Source organism: Vulpes lagopus, chromosome 23, assembly GCF_018345385.1.
Source record: "Vulpes lagopus strain Blue_001 chromosome 23, ASM1834538v1, whole genome shotgun sequence".
Classification (NCBI taxonomy): domain Eukaryota; kingdom Metazoa; phylum Chordata; class Mammalia; order Carnivora; family Canidae; genus Vulpes; species Vulpes lagopus.
This window is the reverse complement of record NC_054846.1, coordinates 32,589,473-32,609,755: the sequence shown is the minus strand read 5'-3', so window position 1 is coordinate 32,609,755 and position 20,283 is coordinate 32,589,473. Positions and strand designations below refer to the sequence as shown.

At 40.7% G+C, this 20,283-nt stretch overlaps 2 protein-coding genes across 3 annotated transcripts in view; both read right to left on the bottom strand.

The window, feature by feature from the left end:
- Positions 1–3,628: 3,628 nt before the first annotated feature.
- CCER1 (coiled-coil glutamate rich protein 1) lies at positions 3,629–4,981 on the bottom strand. Its single transcript, XM_041737983.1, has 2 exons — positions 4,040–4,981; positions 3,629–3,976 (listed from the first exon to the last, which is right to left on the bottom strand). The coding sequence occupies exons 1-2, from the start codon at positions 4,979–4,981 to the stop codon at positions 3,629–3,631; spliced, it is 1,290 nt and encodes a 429-aa protein (XP_041593917.1).
- A 7,663-nt stretch (positions 4,982–12,644) lies between these two features.
- Positions 12,645–20,283, bottom strand: part of EPYC (epiphycan) — a 65,544-nt gene continuing 57,905 nt past the window's right edge. For both annotated transcript variants that reach the window (XM_041739251.1, XM_041739250.1), the window contains exons 6-8: positions 19,816–20,018; positions 18,369–18,464; positions 12,645–13,735 (exon numbers count right to left, since the gene is read on the bottom strand). In XM_041739251.1, coding sequence (XP_041595185.1) covers positions 13,565–13,735; positions 18,369–18,464; positions 19,816–20,018 — 470 coding nt within the window. In that variant the 3' untranslated portion in view covers positions 12,645–13,564. The remainder of the gene's footprint in view (positions 13,736–18,368; positions 18,465–19,815; positions 20,019–20,283) is intronic.

Genomic DNA, 20,283 nt, shown 5'->3' with positions numbered 1-20,283 from the left:
CCAGACCCTCTTGGTTTGGTGTAGCTGACAGGAAACTGGTTATTTCACCTCTTCTGTTTATTTTAATGGAATTAAATATGTTGCAATTACTTCTTTCCCATGCAGATGTTAAAAACTTTATGAAACTATACTCAGAGTTGATCTCTAAACGTCAGATGTCTTTGCATCCTTAGAAGACTAGTATTTTCACAGAAAAAAAAAATCCCTCTGAGTTACTGTGGAGACAAAGTAATGAAGATAAATCAAGAAACGCTGTCAGTCACCAGGAAAGGAAAATTACCAGAATCTCTATATTTAAAAACACTTGAGAATAGACAGCAAAGATTCTTTTTTTTTTTTTTAATTTTTTATTTATTTATGATAGTCACACAGAGAGAGAGAGAGAGGCAGAGATACAGGCAGAGGGAGAAGCAGGCTCCATGCACCAGGAGCCTGACGTGGGATTCGATCCCGGGTCTCCAGGATCACGCCCTGGGCCAAAGGCAGGCGCCAAACCGCTGCACCACCCAGGGATCCCAACGGCAAAGATTCTTATCAAGCCTAGGCCTTCCAAACACATTTGTGATTTATAATGTTATTTTTTTCTTCTCATTGACAAGGGAAATAGTACCTTGATTCTTGACAGAAATGGCTGAGTGGCTTCTCCTTTAAAAAAAAAAATTCATGAGACACACACAGAGAGAAGCATTGACATGGGCAGAGGGAGAAGCAGGCTCCCTGCAGGGAGCCTGTTGTGGGGCTCAATCCCAGGACCCCGGGATCATGATCTGAGCTGAAGGCAGGCGCTCAACCACTGAGCCCCCAGGAGCCCCAGTGGCACCTCTTTATCACTGTTTTCACTCAAACAGTTTGAACTGATTTGAAGAAAAATGAGTTTACTTTGGAAAACTTGTGTTTTCGTCAAGTGTACACTTAACTCTAAAACTAACGACTAGCTTTATTCTGAGTTCGTACCGATGCTGAGTCATCAAGTTGTACTGAACACACCCTGCAGAGGTTCTCCATAGGAGTGCTCCAAGCATGCTAAGCAACAATCCCTAGGGCCCTGTCATTACCTGAGAGTGAGTAGGGAGGTGTCTGAAAAGTGTCATGATGGGTGTACTGGGGTGCCTATCCTCCCCCCCAAACCCCAGCCATTATTTATTTCATTTTAATGGGCCTTTAGGATTGGTGATAGGGCCATCACAATTATCTGGCTGATAAAACAGAGTGTTCAGATAGAGAATCATCAGTGACTAATCATTTTCTTCCTCCATTAATTTTTGCTGGTGCCTATTTCAGAAGATATAGGTTGTACAGAAGTGAATAGATAATAGAGCTTCTGTTTACTTCTGAAACTTTTCAGTGGCTGCTCCTTCAGGACACTCGTATTTCCATCCTCAGTTCCTTGAAGGCACTGAGCTCCTCCCAGCTCTTGGCCTTTAGACTCACGCATGGTTCCCTCTGCACACAGTTAACATCCCTAGCTCTACTCTTGGGTTTCCTCGTGATCTGGATTTTCATTGCGATGCATCTCCTTGGCATTGCTTGCCATGACTAATTTGTCTACCTCATTTAACGTGTCTTCCTACTAAACTATCGGCAACATAAGAGTAGGGATTTTGGCTTTTTTTTTTTTTTTTTCACCATTGTATCCTTATTAAAATTCACCTTGGTTGGCCCCTAATAGTATTTGTTGAATAACTGTTGGGGAAGTCGAGGAAATTCCTGAGGGACTGCTCATGCCTACATCCTCTACAATGAAGAATGCTTTGTGCCTGTAAAGGTGGTTAATGTGTTATTTTTTTTAATGTGAAAGTAGAATCTTTTGTAATAATGATCTGGGAATTGTCCGGATGTGATTATGAAGAAGCCCTAAATGAAATCCTAAGTCCTTAATGAAAACATACTTATGATACAGGGAATATTTGAATGTCTTGGATAAAGTATTTATGAGCTATAGTTTGCAAGGATCTGTGGACCAGTATCAGGGGCAGGACTCTTCGTTTCCCCCCTACATATATACATTAGAATGGAGCTAGTCGTAAACTACAATTACAGGTCACTCAGAAATTGCATCCTGGAGAAAGTCATGATCTTTTAGAGTATTATTAAATGTTTGGTTATCCATTGCGACAGTTTGGAATGTTCAGTGTCATTTTAAAATTCCCGCCATGTGTTAGTTGTTGCTTCTGTTCATCCTGTTGACCCCTGAAGTATTGCTAATTAGATTTCTGATATTTAAATAATAATGAAAAGCAGAGTGCTTTCATTTAACGCTATAATCATTTTTTAAGAACTTAAGCTTATCCCCCCAAAAGCTGCAGTACGCTTGGATATATGAGTAAAAATCAATATCCAGGTGAGATATCACCATAGTCTGCTCTTCACCAAATAAATATTGAATTGTGATTCAAACTATACTTAGAAGCACAGTTTGTAAAAAAAAAATGTAATTTTTGAGAAAGGTTCGAAGTCTTCACATCGAGGGATGTTCTGGAAATATGCTATGGATGGAACCTTTTATTAAGTTGTGAGAATTAAGTGCCTAGGAGGAAATGTATTTACTTCCTAAAAATGTTTGAATAAGAACTATTACTTTGAATAATGTATTCTCTGTAGGTAATTGTTTAGACATTAGAAACTAGCTCACATAGGCTTGCACTGAACACATCTTTGGTTTACTCTTCTTTAAAAGGAAGACCAACTGGGAAAGAAGATATTCCATCCCCAAAAGGCCAATAATCCTTTAAAAAAAATCCATTCTGCAAAAACTATCTTTATGGCTCCTGTGAACTCATGACAAGGAATATATCCAGGAAAAAGGCTTCAAAATCTAAGCTATGTTCCATTGTTTATAGTTACCTTGGATTTTAACTAGATGTACAAGTTGACTTCTGACCATGGGGAATCCTCTCCATGCATGGATTTATGGATTGTTGAGGCCATGGCAAAACCCAGTTCCACAGAAGCAACTTCGTGTTCTGAGGAAGATCTATAGACTGTGGCACAAGGAATATAAATGAGTGATGCCACGAGAGACAAGTGGGGTTAGCAAAATACAACCCTCAAAAACGAACTCTGAAGGTGGAGAATCTACGAGGAAAAATATTTTTTTGAAATATAGACATTCTTACATGGTGTCACTATGATGTTAAGAGCACTGACAGACATTCAGTAGCCACGGCGTGGGCTCCTGAAGCATGTAACTGCCAAAAAACCTGTTGATTCCAAGCTCAACTGTCAAAATAAATCTTGGCAGTTGAATAAATCTGTTACCAAAAAAACAAAAACAAAACCAAACCAAAACAAAACAAAAAAACACCCTAGAAAAACCTTCCAGCATTGCCAGAATTTAAAAAAAAAAAAAAATTGCCAGAATTGAAAAAAAAATCTCGTGTCTAGAGAGGAAAACACCAAATGAAACCATTCAAACTGTAGTAATAAAATATTTGGCCTTTAATCATTTCCGATTAAATTATATTTGAAAGCTGCCCCTCCCCCACCCATACTCATACACAAACACACCAGTTTCTGAACATTTTATGATGGCTAAAGAAGGGGTTTCCATTGGTATGTTTATTAATGGAACTCTTTTTTTTTTTTTTTTTGGAACTTGTTTTCAATAAGTGGCTATTCCATTTTAGCCTCACATCAGTTCCATCCCATCCTGAATCCCTCTCCTGCTAACAGTTAATGTCTCGACCACAAGGAGGGCTTCCTGGGCCACTCTAGGAATGATCTGCTTGGGGCTTAAATAAGCACAGTTTAGAAAGTTCTCTCTCTCTTCCTCGGCCCCCACTAGGAACGACAAAGGCATTTGCAGAGGTAAATGGTTCTCTTGCTCTCTCGGCTCCTCCTCCTCCACGGCCTCCTCTTCTGTCTCCTCCTCCTCCTCCTGATCCTCCTCCTCCTCCTCCTCCAGATCCTCCTCCTCCTCCTGATCCTCCTCCTCCTCCTGATCCTGATCCTCCTCCTCCTCCCCCTCCTCCTCCTCCTGGTCCTCCTCCCCCTCCTCCTGGTCCTCCTCCCCCTCCTCCACACAGTCAGCCTCTTCGACCTCCTCCTCTTCATCATCTGAGGCCTCCTCCTCCTGGCTCTCCTCCTCCTTCCCATCACACTCCTCGTTGTCACACTCGCACTCGCACTCCTCCCCCTCCCCCTCCTCCTCCTGCCCCAGCGGTGCGGCGGGAGACCCGAGCTCCCGGTCGGGGTCGGGACTGAAGGCGAGCAACGGGTCCTGCGCGCCGCCGAACGGAGCGCCCCACGGGCCGGCGTCCTCCTCCCCCGCCCCCTCCCCCTCCCCCTCCTCGCCGCGGGGGGCCTCGTCGCTCTGGGAGGAGCCCCCGGGGGCGGCCTGCTGCCTCCGCAGCGCCTCCTGCTGGCGCTCCAGCTCCTCCTGCCGCATGTCCTCGTAGATCTGGTTCATGATGAACTGCGTGGTGTTCCGCGGCGCCCGCATGCCCGGCGCGCGCCACCCGTACAGGTTGACGGGCCGGAGCAGGGTGCTCAGCGCGGCGGGCGGGCGCGGCGGGGAGGGGCGGCGAGGCTGGCGGCGCGGGCCGCGGCCCCGGCGGCCCCAGCGCTTCTTCCTGCCCGGGGGCCGCGCCCAGCCGCGCTTCCAGGGCCCGCGCCAGCACGAGCAGCAGCACAGGCAGACGGGGTGCAGGCCGTACACCCGGATCACTTGCACGCGGCCGGGCCGCCGCCAGAAGCCCCCGGGGGGCGGGCGCCAGGGCCCCCCGCGGCGCCCCCCGTTAGGGGACACGGCCCAGTAGGGCCGTCGGGGTGGCTGGAACCACGGGCCCGGGCCGTGCTGCTGCTTCGGCTGTTTCCAGGGGGGCTCATACTCAGACTTGGGGCCGTAGCGGCGGCGCCGCTTGTAAATCGGGGCGCCCCTGCGCCTTCGGTGGCAGGTGGACCAGGTGCGCAACGGGGCGGGGGGCGCCCAGCCGCCGCCCAGGTTACGAGGGTCCTCCCGTGTGTAGAGGGTCTGGGTCATCGCTCACGGAGCTCGGGGAGGTGGAAGCGGAAGGGCCCCAGAAGCTGCGGTCGTTTGGCCCGAGCCGAGGGTGTGCAGAGCCTCGGGTGTGCAGAGCCTCGGGTGTGCAGAGCCTCGGGTGTGCAGAGCCTCGTCCGCCTGCGCGGCGGCAGCACGTGCCGGTCTCCGTCCGATACGCTCGCTCGCTCGCTCGCGCTTCCTCCGCAGTCTCTCGTCCTGCGCCCCCGAGCGGTCCGGCCCAGGTGGGCTGGGGCTGGGTAAGGCTGGGGAGGGAGGGGGGGACGAAGGTGGTGGTGGGCGACGCACGGGGACACCCGCCCCCGGGGCCCCCCACGCCCGCCTCGGCGGAGGCGCCGGGAGCCTGGGAGCCTGGGAGCCGGGCAGGCCGGGGTGCGAGTACCTGGCGGCTCCCTCCCCACCCAGGCGCTTCCCCGTCGGGACCCGGGACCCGGCGGGACTGAGCGGGCGCGGGCGGCGCGGCCTTTAAATAGCGGCCGGAGCCCCCGCGTGCCCCCCGCGTCCTTGGTTGCCCGGGGCGACAGCCAATCGGGGTCCAGGTCGTTCTCCTTGGGCGACGGGGGGCGGTTCGGGTGGAACCAGGTGCCCCGCGAGGGTTCGCAGGGGGCTTGTGACGCAGGATTTGAAAGGGGGCGAAGGGGCCCGAGGCTGGGGGCAGTGCTCCCCAACTCGGAGGACGCTCGGGGCGGTTCATGTGAAACCTGCGCACCACCTGGGGGTGCGGGGATGAGACACCTGGGCCTAGAGTTGAACCTCTTGGAAGCGGGGTGTGGGGTTCCGGGTGGGGGGACCTGCCTTGTACATTGCAAAACATGCATCCTACACTTGGGGAGGTGGAAGGGCTAGAGGGGAAAGTGCCTGGTGTCAGAAAACTGGGCCCCACTCGTACCTTGGGGGCCGTGCACACTCCCCTAGCGCCTGGCAGTTGCAGCGCCTCGTTCGTGAACCGCGAGCGCACACCCTGCTCTCCGTGCTGGCTCCCCGAGGGCCCGCGGGCTCTGTGAGCTTGGCATCGCCACGGCGCCCCCCAGCTCAGGGAATCCAGAAGTTAGTTTACCCGAGGTGGTCGGGAGGAGGAGCTTTGCGGCCAGTATTCATTCATTCACTCATTTATTAAAGATTTTATTTATTTGTTCATGAGAGACACACAGAGAGAGGCAGAGACATAGGCAGAGAGAGAAGCAGGCTCCCCATGGGGAACCCAATGGGGGACTGGATCCCAGGATCCCCGGACCACCCCTGAGCCAAAGGCAGATGCTCCACCACTGAGCCACCCAGGTGCCCTGGGGCCAGTATTTAAACCTCAGGCAGTTTGGCCCCCAACCCCAAATTCTTAACCATATGGCTGCGCTGGACTGCCCATTCACCCTTAAATAGGACTTTTGGGATGGGGACACGAAATCCTATGGGAAAACACTTTAGTAATTACACTATGGCATGCAAATGTCCACTGCTTAAATAAATCATCCCAGGATGTCGGGGGGGGGGGTGGTTATTCTTGAGAATACAAATATGCCAATGGTCTCTTTTCGGATGTTCCTTTGTCTACCAGATGGCACATACTCTGGGAGCCTTTAGAAAGAATATGGGCTTGGAAGAATATGGGCTTTGATTTAAATTAGCATGAACCTACTCTGAATGATACCATAATAGTGGTGGACATATGTCATTATGCTTCCATCTCAATCCATAGAATGTACAATATCGAGACTGAACCCTAATGTGAGCTGTAGACTTTGGGTGATGATGATGAGTCAATGGAAGTTCATCAGTTGAAAGGACGGTACCTTCCTGGTAGGGATTATTCGCAAGGGAAGAAGCCCTCCACGAGTGGGACGAGAGAGTATATGGGAAATCCCAAATATGGGACTGGATATGGCTACTCTACTCAATTTTAATGTGAACCTAAAACTGCTCCAAAAAAAATTAAATCTGTTCAAGAAAATGTGCTTCAAGTTCAATTCAGCAATGATTAACCTCTGTAAACCTTGTGTTCCTAACCCGAACGGAGACTATGGTTATGATACCTATTCCATAGTTGTGTTAAAGGTTTCGTAAGGTACCCATGAGCGCACAGTGGCTGTTAGCTATGGCCATTGTCACACTTCAATACTTTAGGACTTTTAAAGAAGTTGATACAGTGTATGTAAAGATAACTAACCCTGTGAGTGATGCCATGCCCTTTTCTTGGCCTACCTTTTAGAAACATCGTGAAAGTGCTACCAAGCTTGATATTAGAGAAAAAACATCCCAGAGTATATCCCTTTATTGCTTTTCTGGGGTGAGTGGAATAGTGGAAAATGGAACATTGCCCACTGGGATCCTGAGTCTATACAAGCCTCCAGTATATGACAGAGAAAGAAATGTGGGGAAGCCCTGAAGCCTACGAAGGTCATTTGCGCCTCCCTGGTTGAAAATTGAGAACAATGTGGGGTTTTTTGGATCAAGACTTCAACCCTTGTTGTGAAACCTGGAGACTCCACAGGCTTCATTCAATTTTGTTTGCTCTGTGGTTTGCTGCTTGACTCCAAGTGCAGAATGCTGACACTTTTAGCCCCCAGTGTCCCTTCCTGGATGTAGAATCACACAGTTGGCAGTTACTATACCCTTATTCTGCTTAATTCAGATTGGAATGCTGATACTCCAGATTTATTTTTCTGAGGACATAAGTAGTATACATATTGGGTTTTAATTGGGAACTTTAGAAATTGACCGTGTTACCGTAGTAGAATTCTCATGAATTTCTTCTTTGTGTTAAAAAAAGTTTGGCCCTTTGGCTCAGGGCGTGAACCTGGGATAGAGTCCTGCATCGGGCTCCACGGAGAGCCTGCTTCTCCCTCTGCCTATGTCTGCCTCTCTCTGTGTCTCTTGTGGATAAACAAATCTAAAAAAAAAATTAAAAATAAAATAAAAAAATAAAAAAGATGAACTCACAGACAATTAAGGACATTGTTTTTGTACAATTTTTCCATGATGACCAGCACAGTTCATATTAATTCTCCTTACTAAAGAACGTTGATGTGGTATTGTTCTTGCTCCATCCTTTGTCTTTTTAAGAGAAGCAGAAAATTATGATTTATGATTTTTAGGGTTTTTTTTCCAGTAAATTAGCACGGTAATTCAAATTGTTCATGACTGGTAAATCACCCGAGAAAATTACCACGAGAGTGGTTAAACACAACTTTCAGAAATGCAATTAAAGAATTCCTTAGGACACCATTTAATTGGCCCGTATTCTTTAAAGACTGTAAGATGAAGTGTTCTACTTCAACATTAACATATAACACACTTACTGTGCTTGAACATGTAGTATTAGTTTTCTACTGCTGTGTAACAGATTCCCACAAACTTACTTAAAACGACATAACATTTGTTGTCTCAGAGTTTTCTGGTGTTAGGAGCCCAAGAATAGCTTAGTCGGATCCTCTGCTCAGGATCTCGCCAGGCTATGGTCAAGGTGCTTGGCTGGCTTGGGTTCTCATCTGGGGGCTCCATTTGGGAAAATGTTATTGCAGAATTTATTCCCTTGTGACTGTCTATGCGAGGGCCCCGCCGTTTAGCTGTCCGTTGGCTGGAGGACACCTGCAGATTTGGAGGCCACCAACAGGTCCTGGGGGTCAGCAGCCATTCCTGGAGACCATTCTCACTTCCTTGTCATGGGCCTCCTTAGTAGGGCTGCTCATTCCAGAAACTCAGCAAAGCAGATCTCCCTAATGAACACACACACACACACACACACACACACACACGCACGCATATGAATCGTACTCTGGGCTTGACATTAGCATTTGCGACATCCACCTTCTTTGTCATATTCTATGGGTTACAAACAAGACCCAGGTCTTACCAGCATTCAAGGGGAGAAGGTTACCCAAAGGCTTGAATACCAAGAGATGGGAGGTTCATTGGGGGGCTTACCTTAAAGTCCATTCACCACATAGACCAAGTAAATTTCGTTAAATATGTCCTTCACATTAACTGGTTATGACTTTATTTGGGATATTTTAATGACATTCAGCATTTAGAAGTTCCATTAAATGCTACATGACAGCATAGATTATGCTACGCTTTATGTTACACAGGCCATTACATGGCCAGTTGGAAAACACACTGCTATCTTGGTGTCATTTTTTGTGCATTTGTGTGAATTGACAAGGATGAATTCTAACACTTGATGGCAGTAGTAACTCATTCAAGATTCAGTCAGTGAGAGCTCAAAACAGAGAGAAGATAGGTACTTCATTTATCTTTATCACGAATATCATATTTAAACTATTCCAGGTTGCCAAAGTTAATTACCCTTTATTCTGGTGCAGCGTAATTGGGTATGTTTATTAGATTTCATCATTTTTCAATTGGCTTTTAGAAAGCAAGCCTCAGCTAATTAAACCTATAAATAAAAATTTTTAGAGATAAGTTGGATATACCTGATATAGTTGGTCATATAAATAAAATTCAACAAATATTTTTAGATCCATCTTTGGAACCTATTAAGTCCTATGGGATATTGAAAAAATAAATAGAATGCGTTTTATACACTCTCAAAAACTCGCCTTTTGCAACTTCGAAGATATCCATGTACAGTTATTTGAAACCAAAAAGGTAGGCGCCATCTGTTGGTCATAGAAGCTAAATACAAGGTAAGAAGCCTTTATAGCTTTTCAAAAAGTGAGATGAGATTAACTCTGTTTTCTCTTGATAATTTGGGAAGTTGTGGGGTTAGTTAGAAAATTGGTGAGGCATGTTGTGCATCAGGGAGTAACATGGTGGAACTTCCCCATTTATAAATCTTCACGTCATTCAAATACATTATGAAGAGAAACTTAACTTTGTAAAGAGGTAACTACAAGGACAGTTTCTCCAGATATAAGAAGTAAGGATGGGAATTTTGCATGCACAATAGAACTATAAGTAGGTATTATTTACTATCACCCTTTGAAAATATTCTTAATCTTGTTAATAACTTAGGATTTGCAGAGAATTAACCCAACATATTGAAGTCGGAACATCTGAAAAACATGTGTAGGCAGTAACGATCAATTAGGAATTATTATTAGCATGGAAATGTGTGTTTATAAAAAATTTTAAAGTATGCTATATTATGGGGCAATAGAAGGAAGTGCCTTCCCCCAGTGAAAAATGACCTGTTAATTTTGAGAAAAATAAATACGTCTAACAATTGAATAAAGGAAAAAACTTTATTAAAAAATACAGCATTTAATCAGGGGTCAGTTTTAGAATTAGAGCTTTCAATTAAGAATGTGAAGCGCTGGAAATGGCCCCTGAAATAGGATGCATTTAGAACGAATACTAAAATGCTATCATCACATTTTCAGGGCTATTGTAGCACCTTGTCCTTATAGAATTCCTGGTAAATTAAATCTGCAGGGTAGCCTTGTGAGTAGGAAGCCATAATGGCTGGGAACATGTCATTTGGCTCTGTGTTCCCACAATAATGCCCCTCTCATCCTTGTATTTTATTTCATTTCACTTTTTGTGACAGCTGCCCACCCCAATTTTGTAGTAACAGTATTCAGGGGAGGCTATGAGGACAGAGGTTTTTAGATCTTTTGCGGGGACATCTAAGATCATCAGTAAGATTCCTGTGGGCAAAGCTTCATTATGACTTTTTCATGAGCCCCTTCCTCCATAAGAAAATTAAAATAAAATCTCTAATTTATGACTTGTTGCAGTAAAGATAAATATAAGCCAGATTAGATTCATTACTCCATGTTTGTTATCATCATCATCATTATTGTTGTTATCTTGCTTTCTTTTATGTTAAAAGAAATGAAGACATTTTTCATGGGTCTCTAACATCATTATTGGCCCTTGGCACCTGCGGAATCCTAAACTGAGAACTCAGTTGAGTCACAGAAGATTTTTTTACCTACATGAATTGAGAGATAATAAACTGTTAATTTTGAGACAATTTTTTAAAGGCAGTGATAGAAAACAGAGTTGCAATATTAGAATTCTACTTTTAGCCTGATTCAGGATAATGCATTTAAAGGCAGTATATCTAAAAAGTCAAAATGAGGGGCATCTGGGTGGCTCAATCAGTTAAGCCTCTGCCTTTGGCTCAGGTCATGACCCTGGGGTCCTGGGATCCAGGGTTAGAGCGGAACCTGGTACTTCATCAGGCTCCCTCCTTAGTGGGGAGCCTGTTTTTCACCCTCCCTCTTCCTCTGCCCCTCCTGCTGCTCTTGCTTGCTCCTTCTCTCTCTCAACTAAAAAAAATAAAATCTTAAAAAAAAAATTTTTTAAGTCCAAATGAAAATTCCATTTCTAAATATCACTGGTTTATAGTGATGGATTGATGGTTATGCTTTTTTAAGTTTTATAACTTTGGGTATACAAATTATGATTGAGTGCATGATTAGTTTTCCCCAAGAAAATTGATAGTCTCAAGAAAATTGATGGATATTTTTCAATATTACAGACATATCAATGTTTGTACTTTAAATTGAAACAAGGAGATACTTATGCACCTACTGTGGAGAACCATGAGAACAATTCTTTTCAATTGCTGCACTACAGAAATTCGGAATTTAGCTATCTTGTCTACAAATAATGGCATCCAATGGGTGATAGAGACTAATGAGAAAAATTCAGATAATATAGATGAAGAAATATATTTGCCTGAAAGAAACATTTGAAAATAAAAATATAGATTGTATATTTTTAAATGTTAGGGGTGTACTATGGCCAATTATCTCTTTTTTACTTTAATAGGTTAATTTAGGAATAGGTTACACAATGATGAAAAAGTTTGACATTTAACCATTTTTGAGAGGTAGAAGAGAATCATGCACTCTCCCACACTGTCGGTAAAAGTGTAAATGGGTATAACATCTTTGAAGGCCAATCTAGTAATATTTATTAAAATTTAAAATGATATATATGCTTCTTGACCCAGAATTCCACTTCTATGAATTTATCCATAGATGTACTCTCATATGTACACAAAGCTATTTATGTTTACACAAGGCTAGTCTTTGTAATTTAATTGTAACTACAAAAAAAAAATAAAATGAACATTCATGTCATGGGCTGATAGATGCTTTTCAGAATCAGTAGAGCTGTATGTGCTTATATGGAAAAATCATCAAGAAATCTTTTTAGTGAGAGAAGTAAGATTTAGAATAATGATTATCTCTTGTACTTAAAAATTCATGTTTATACACATAATAATGGTGATGTGTATGTGTGTGTAGGACCTGCACATGTATATTTGTATAAGAAAGGGAAATTGAAAAAAAAAAAAAAAAGAAAGGGAAATTGCTTGGAGCACCTGGATAGCTCAGTTGGTTAAGTGTCTGACTCTTGATTTTCGGCTCAGATCACAATCTCAGGGTCATGATCTCAACGTCGTGAGATGGAGCCCTGCATTGAGTCCCACGTTGAGCCCCGCAGAGCCCAGTGCATGCTCAGCACAGAGTCCCCTAGACATTCTTTCCCCTCTTTCCTCTGCCCCCTCTGCTCCTCCCCCTGGCCACACTCGCTGGCACACATCTCTCTCTGTCTCAAATAAATAAATCTTAAAAAAAGAAAAGGGAAATTGCTTATGTAGAAGTTTTTATTTCTCATGGAAACTTTCACAAAAGCATTCAAGAAACCATTTCTTAGTTATTTCTCAGGAGTAGAACTTGGAGTTTGCAACTGGGAGGAAAATCATCTTTCATTTGGTCAATCTTTCAGTTTATGACCATGTGCTGGTATTTTGATCATACATTTCAGAAAGATCAACTTTCCTTAGCAGGCGTTCCTTAGCTTCTACCCTAGTGCGGTGATCATATCATCATCTATTTTCCATTTTCTAAATTTTACTTTATTCAAAGGCACAGAAACATACCTATAAAAGGATTTGATGGCTGTCTGGTTGTGTTTGAGGGACGAGACGAGGGTCAGGTCCTCCTGTAACACCACCATCTCACGAGATCTCCCAATAAATTGCCATTTAACCAAGGGTCTAAAATGAGTAGTCATATTTCTAAGGTGATAAAATATTATTATGCAAAAACTGAAGCCGCGTGTTTTATTGTTGCATATGATTATTTGTGTGTTACGATTATAATGAATATTTTCCCACAACTCCATGCTAAATTTAAAATACTTTTATTCTCGCCTTCATTTTCTTTAATAGATTTGGAAATAGAAACATGCTTTAGTGAAAAAAAAAAAGAATAGGAAAGCTTAAAAACATCTAAATCTTGGCAATACACCTAAAGTGTTGATTTTGTATTTTTCTTTATTATATGCTTAACTTGAAATTGTACGGGATATAAATCCTCAAAGCTTGCAAGTTACATGTGATTTACAAGAATATCTGTGAAATATTTTTTAGCACTTAGTTTTGCTCTTACTGTACATCATTTGGTTTTATTCCTGACTTACCTGGTGTTTGCTTAAATTACTAAATTGTCATCTTAGCTCAAAACTTTTAGGTGTACACCATTTTTCAGAATACAATTTGAAAGTATCATTCTGAGCTTCTGTTTTTGAAGAGAGCAGTAAGAATTGTTCCATTGTAGTGGGCATCGTAATGCTAACCATTATCTGAAATTAGACAAGGCTTCCAATGGGCAAGCGAGGTAGGCACATGTACGCTTGAGGAGTTTTGCTGAGATTGATAGGGTTTCCATCCAATCGAATATCCTCTAGCGCCTTACGAATATAAGTCAAATTTTTAACATTGCAGAAGGTATCTTCATGCATCTCCAAAATGTTGTTATTCTAAAAGAGATGACAATAAGTAATAAGGCAAAATATAGCTTGCACTTAGTATTGTTTAATAACATAGTTCATTTTGCCTCATCCCCATTTTTATTCTTTTCTTCCTTCTCTTATCCAAAAAATGCATGTTATGGGATCATTACGCATCATTGGGCAACTTCTAGGCAGTAGGAATTAAGTGACTGGAGCACAAAGTAGAAATGGGCTTGCACTTCAGTAATAGAAATGAAAGGGAGGTGAGAAAACTAATTTAAAGAAAAAGTTATTTCTAAAACTGATGAGTCCTGCAAAGGAAGAATGGTAACTGTGGAAAGTTATCTGAAAGAATTATAGTGATGGAGCTGAGAATGGAATAACAACACACAGACCTGGAAAGAGCCAAAGTAGGAATATTGCAAGGAGAGAGAACACCAAGTTCATTTTGAGTAATTACAGTGGAATTTCAAGAATGGGAAAAAAAGTCAACATGGCTGAAGTAGAGATCCCTGGGTGGCTTAGCAGTTGAGCACCTGCCTTCAGCCCTGGGTGTGATCCTGGAGTCCTGGGATCGAGTCCCACATCAGGCTCCCTGCGTGGAGCCTGCTTTTCCCTCTGCCTGTGTCTCTGCCTTTCTCTCTCTCTCTCTCTCTCTCTCTCTCTGTGTCTCTCATGAATAAATAAATAAAGTATTTAAAAATAATTTAAAAAAAAGACATGGCTGAAGCAAAATGAGGGAGAAAGTGAGCAACTGTCAGGAAGATAAACAGGGCCCAGAAATACATATTTAAAAATAGCTTTATTAAGTATATTTCACATACCATAAAATTCATTCATTTTAAGTATATGGTTTAGTGGGTTTTAAGATAGTCCCAGAATTGTACAACCATCACCATAATTTATTTTTAATTAATATTTTTATCATAATTTGATTTTAGAACATGTTAAACATCCTCCAAAAGCCCTGTAGATATTAGCAATTACTCTCCTCGCCTCCATCCCCTATCTCTAGCCCATGGGGACTTCTAATCTACTTTCTGTTTTTTTTATGGATTTTCCTATTTTGGATATGTTATGTAAATAGAATCATATATATCATCTTCTGTGACTGGATTCTTTCACTGAGAACTGCATTTTCAAGGCTTATATATTTTGTACCATGTATCAGTACTTGTGCTTTATTGCCTGATAATATTCCATTGTGTAGATGTACCACATTTTTATCCATTCATCAGTTAATAGAAATTTGGATTTAGAATTTTCCAAATTTTGTTTTTGTTGATTTCTTTTTCCAGGAAGTGTCGAGCTTTTCCGAAGTAGCTGCACCATTTTAGATTCCTACCAACAATGTATGTGTTCCAATTTTCTCTGCATCCTAACTAGCACTTGAAATTATGTCTGTCTTTTTTATTTTAGCTGACCAGGTGGACTTGAAGTGGTATTTCATTGTGGTTTCATTCATGGCTACTGTAGTGAATACAATTGATATATTATATTGATTTTATAAACTGCCACATTGCTGAACTCATTTAATAATTCAGATGGTTTGCTGGATTACTTATGACTTTCAGTTTGGGGAGTATTTCCATCATAATAACAAATCTTCCAAACCATGAATATGGACTACCTTTGCTTTATTTAGACCTCTGTCTCTCCAGATAAAATTCTGTTTGTTTAAGGAGTACTGTATAATGTTTTGATATATGTATACATTATGAAATGATTACCACAATCAAGCTAATTAAAATTTTCATCACCTCCCGCAGTTACCTTTTGTATGTGTTTCTGGGAAGAACACTTAAGACCTCTCAAAAAATTTCAAGTACATAGTAGGGTACTCTTAACTATAGTCCTCATGCTGTATTACGTTGTATCTCCAGAACCTACTCATTCTGAATAACTAGTATTTTATGTCCTTTGACTAATATGTTCCCATATCCCCTAGTCCCCAAGTCCTGGCAATCACCATTTTACTCTCTGCTACTTTGAGTTAAACTTTTTTAGATTCCACATATAAGTGAGATCTTAAAATATGTATTTATCTGTGTTTGGTTTATTTCACTTAGCATAATATTCTCATGTTGTTGCAAATAGAATTTTTTCTTTTTTATGAAATTTTTTAAAGTATGAATAATATCCCATTGTATACATATACATACATACATATACAATTTCTTTATCCACTCACCCATTGGTAGACACATAGGTTGCTTCCATGTCTTAGCAATTGTGAATAATGCAGTGAACATGAGAGTCTCTCTGAGACAGTGATTTCATTTCTCTTGGATATATACCCAGGAGTGGGATTGCTGGATCATATGGTAGTTCTGTTGAATTTTTTGAAGAACCTCCTTATCATTTCCTATAAGGACTGTACCCTCTACATTCCCACAAATAGTACACAGGGGTTCCCTTTTTTTCCCACAACTTTATCAACCTTGTTATCTTTGGTCTTTTTGATAATAGCTCTTCAGGGAGGTGACATCTCATTGTGGTTTTGATGTGCATTTCCCTTATGATTAGTGATGTTGGGCATCTTTTCATATACCTGTTGGCTATTTGTATGTTTTCTTTTAAGAAATATCTATTTAGGCCCTTTGCCAATAATTTAATCAATTTTCACTGAGTTGTTTGAGTTTGGTACATATTCTTGATATTAACACCTTATCAAATGTTTGGTTTGTAGATCTTTTCTTCCATTCTATAGATTATCTCTTCTTCTCTCTATTGATTGTTCCTTCTGCTCTGCAGAAGTCTTTCAGCAACATGTAGCTTTCAGTCTACAAATCTTGTACTTTTCTTGTTAAAATTATTCTTAGATGATTTATTATTTTGTTATTAATATAAATAGAATTATTTCCTTAATTTCCTTTTCAAATTGTTCATTTCTAGAGTATACATATATAATTAATATTGGTATATTGATTTTATTACCTACTACATTGCTTAAATCACTTCTTAGATTTCTTCCTAGACTCATTGTTTATTAAGGAAAGTGTTGTTTAATATCCATATGTTTGTGAGTTTTCCAAATTTCCTTTTTGTTGATTTCTATTTTAATTCCATCATAATCAGAAAAGTACTTTGATAGGTTTCAGTTCTGTTCAATCTGTTGTGGCCAATTTTGTGGCCTAGTATATGATCTACCCTAGGAAATGTTCATTAAGCACTTGAGAACAACGTACATTTTGCTATTGTTGGATGAAGTGTTCCGTAGATGACTGTTAAGTCTAGTTGATTTTTAGTGTTGCCAAGGAGTTCTTGAACTATTTCACCGTTGATCTTATGGCTAGTTGTTCTATCCATTATTGAAAGTGAAGTATTAACATTCCAACTTATTGTTGAATTATCTATTTCTCCCTTCAGTTCTGACAGTTTATTCTTCATACATTTTTGAAGCATACTGTTTATAATCATTATTCAATGTGAGTGTGTTATATATATTATATAATATATAATGTATTATATATATAACAATATAATATGTTGTTAGATGTATATATGCTTATAAGCATTAAATCTTTCTAATCAATTGACCCTCTTCTCATTGCATAATGTCCATAAGGGATAAAAGTTTTAGTGCCTATGTGCTGTGTTCCCTTTGATAGGTAATAGGTACCTGCTGTTAATAACAATTGTGCCTTACATGTAAGTACTTATCATGTTCCAGTAATTATTATTTGCTTTATAAATTAAAACTGTGGTGCAGGGAGGCTCACATATTTTGTCTAATCTTTAGATAGTATTGGAAGTTAGAATTTCAGCCCAAGGAATCTGTTTTTGCCAGAGCCTTCATTCTTAATTACTATACTATGTTTTGGCAAACATTTTGAAATGAACCAAAATAAGGGATTTTTATATAAGCATTAAAATATAAATTGAAAACAATGTAAATTAAAAACAGCTATATACTCGATATTGGTGAGGTGGTCATTAGAAGAGATTGCTTTAAAAAGAGTTCATTGAATGCCTTTTTAAAGCTTAGAATAGAGAATATGAAGCCAATTACTTTTTTAATGTCACATTGTATACACAATCCCATTGTGTTTGAATAAACATCAGAGATGCTGTTACTTTCTAGGGTCAATATTATCACAGACAATTGTAATAAAATTCAACTCAGAATTAGAAAACACATTGGAAACAGATTTTCTTAATCCAGAGAGATGAATATCTGTCCTCTCTCAGCAGATAGGAATGCCCTAGGATTGAATTTAATTCAATACATAAAATCTAAAATTAAAAGCTAAAATTGATACTTTTTTCTCCTGAAAGCTAGAAATCAAATTAGGTTTTTCTTTCTCCCATTTTCTCTTCCATTTCTAATTCTTATACATTTCTTCAGAAGATGAAGTTTTCATTTTGTTTTTGTTTTTTTTTTTCAAAAGTAGTTTTGGGTGCCCGAAAGATGCATTATGATTTAACAAAGACTGAAAACCTCTAAATACTAAGATTATCAGTAATCAGTCAGTATAGACAGAGGCATGAAGACCTTGCACTCAGATGGAGAGAGAGAGAGAAATGAGAGGAGAAAAAGAAGAAAAATGGTGACAGTGCGTCAACAGGCCATTATAAACAGTCTTTGTGTCTCAACTTCCTCTTCTTTGCTTTTGTTTTTCATGGAGCTGTTGAGCATACCTTACCAGTAGAAGCCTACCTGGAGGTGAAGGGCCCGTAGGTTTTCTGGGAGTGGCAGAGGGATGTGGTCCAAATTGTTATCAGTGAGGTAGAGATGATGGAGATCATACATATCCTGTAAATATTCCAAATGTAGGGACTTAGTGGAAATTAGTGGAGCCACAGTTGTATTTTCCATTCCCTGTTCATACAACTATTTGTAAAATAGCACGTGCCTGTCGAGGTCTGGTTTTGCAAAGGTGAAGCAGATTAGTTTTCTCAGGTTACTAGACAATTCAAGTGAGTTTGGAAAGAATTAACTGCAAGCAAATATTTCTTGATGAAAATGCAAAGTGTTTCTCAGTCTCTGCAAAGAACCTTGCTTTGTTCTCTCTAACTTACTCAGTTTAAGCAAGGCAGTGTTTTTCCAGGGAAGACACTCTGCAGAGGATTTTGAGGATTTGGGTAAGACGTAGGAGGAATGTCTTTCATGTTACAGGGATGGAGAAAAGAGAATTTCTCTCCAACAAAATCCTCTTCTCTCTCATACAAGTACCAGGAAAAGAGCCACCTGCTAAGGGATATTGTCTTGCTAAGACAATAAATATTTAGACAACAACAGGTCTACTCTCTAGCCAGACACCACAGAACAAAGTGTGACTCACCACTGCCCATGCCAACAAAAGCTGCTGAATGGGGAGACTGAACTTTGACCCTTGGCAGGCTCCAATGAGGTGGCCCAGCTCCCTTGCCTACCAGAGTCGTGTCCCAGGAGAGCTAATGGAGAAACAGGACTTTCGCCATTGCTCAGTCCTAATGGGTCCACACAGCCCCCTGAATGCTCCCTGTGTCCTTTCAAACAGTGTTTTAAATTTGCTCGTTTAACAGAGATTGAGAAGGACAGTTTGGATACAGTAAGAGTGGGTAAGAAAGCTGGTTGGTGGGTGTTCCCTTACTCTATGCTGTTATTCTAAGTAAGACCATCTCGCCCCAAACTTGCTTTCTTCACTCAGAAAACACAATTTCTCTCTCTCTCTCTCTCTTTTGAAAACACAATTTCTAAGATGAACTGAATCCATCCTTTTTTTTACAAGGTAATTAAAAAGATTTGAATGTCAAGGCACCACCCACACCCTCCACAAGTAGTTACCCTTAAAGCCACATAAAATATTCGCCTTGAATGGAGTTCTTGGAAAATACAATTTGTCTGACTTGTACCATTTTCAAGTGCTCCTGATAGATTCATGTTCCACGTAGTTACTCACTCTTTATTCCAGTTCTGTTCTCTGTTCTTGCTGTTTAACCAGCCTCAGAACTTACCAAAGCGCAATACTTCCCCAAAGCTTGATAAATAGGATTGTATAGTTTATTTTAGGAGGTAAAAGTCTCATCACATTGAATCTCCTTATAGAAATAAAAACGCTAGTCATTGACATCAAAATGGGATGGAAGGATGAAAGTCTTCCATATCCAAATTTAAAACTCACTTTAAATGCTTCTTGTTTTATTCCTTTCCTTCCCAGCCTATTGTTGCTGATATCAATAAATGTCAAAGTGTTTGGCAGTTCTGGAAGCTGCCTTATTTTATTGTCACGCAGGACGAGCTCCCGGAGGTGAGGTAGCTTTCTGAATGCATCCTCATCAATCTCAGATATTAGATTTGAGGTCAGATCAATCCTTCTTAAATCATCTAGAAGGAAAAATGAAGGAAGTAGTTAGATACGTATGAGTATGTTTTGCTCGCATAAAAATATGAAGAAAAATTTTCTCACATATAAGCAAAGATAAATACGAAGTTAATTAGGAATGAACAATAAAAGAAATAATTATGTATAACTACTTTATATGAAAATTCAATTGTTTTCACCCGATACTATACATATTTACGTACTTGTAAGAAAGATTAACTTCAACAAGGAATTGATACATTATATTTAAAATAATTGTTCATTTCC

Excerpts from the sequence above, each read along its gene's own strand:
- CCER1 (XM_041737983.1), bottom strand. The coding sequence starts at position 4,981 with ATGACCCAGACCCTCTACACACGGGAGGACCCTCGTAACCTGGGCGGC. Across the intron at positions 3,977-4,039 it reads CAGATGATGAAGAGGAGGAG|GAGGAGGAGGAGGGGGAGGA; the intron begins GTCGAAGAGGCT and ends GAGGAGGACCAG.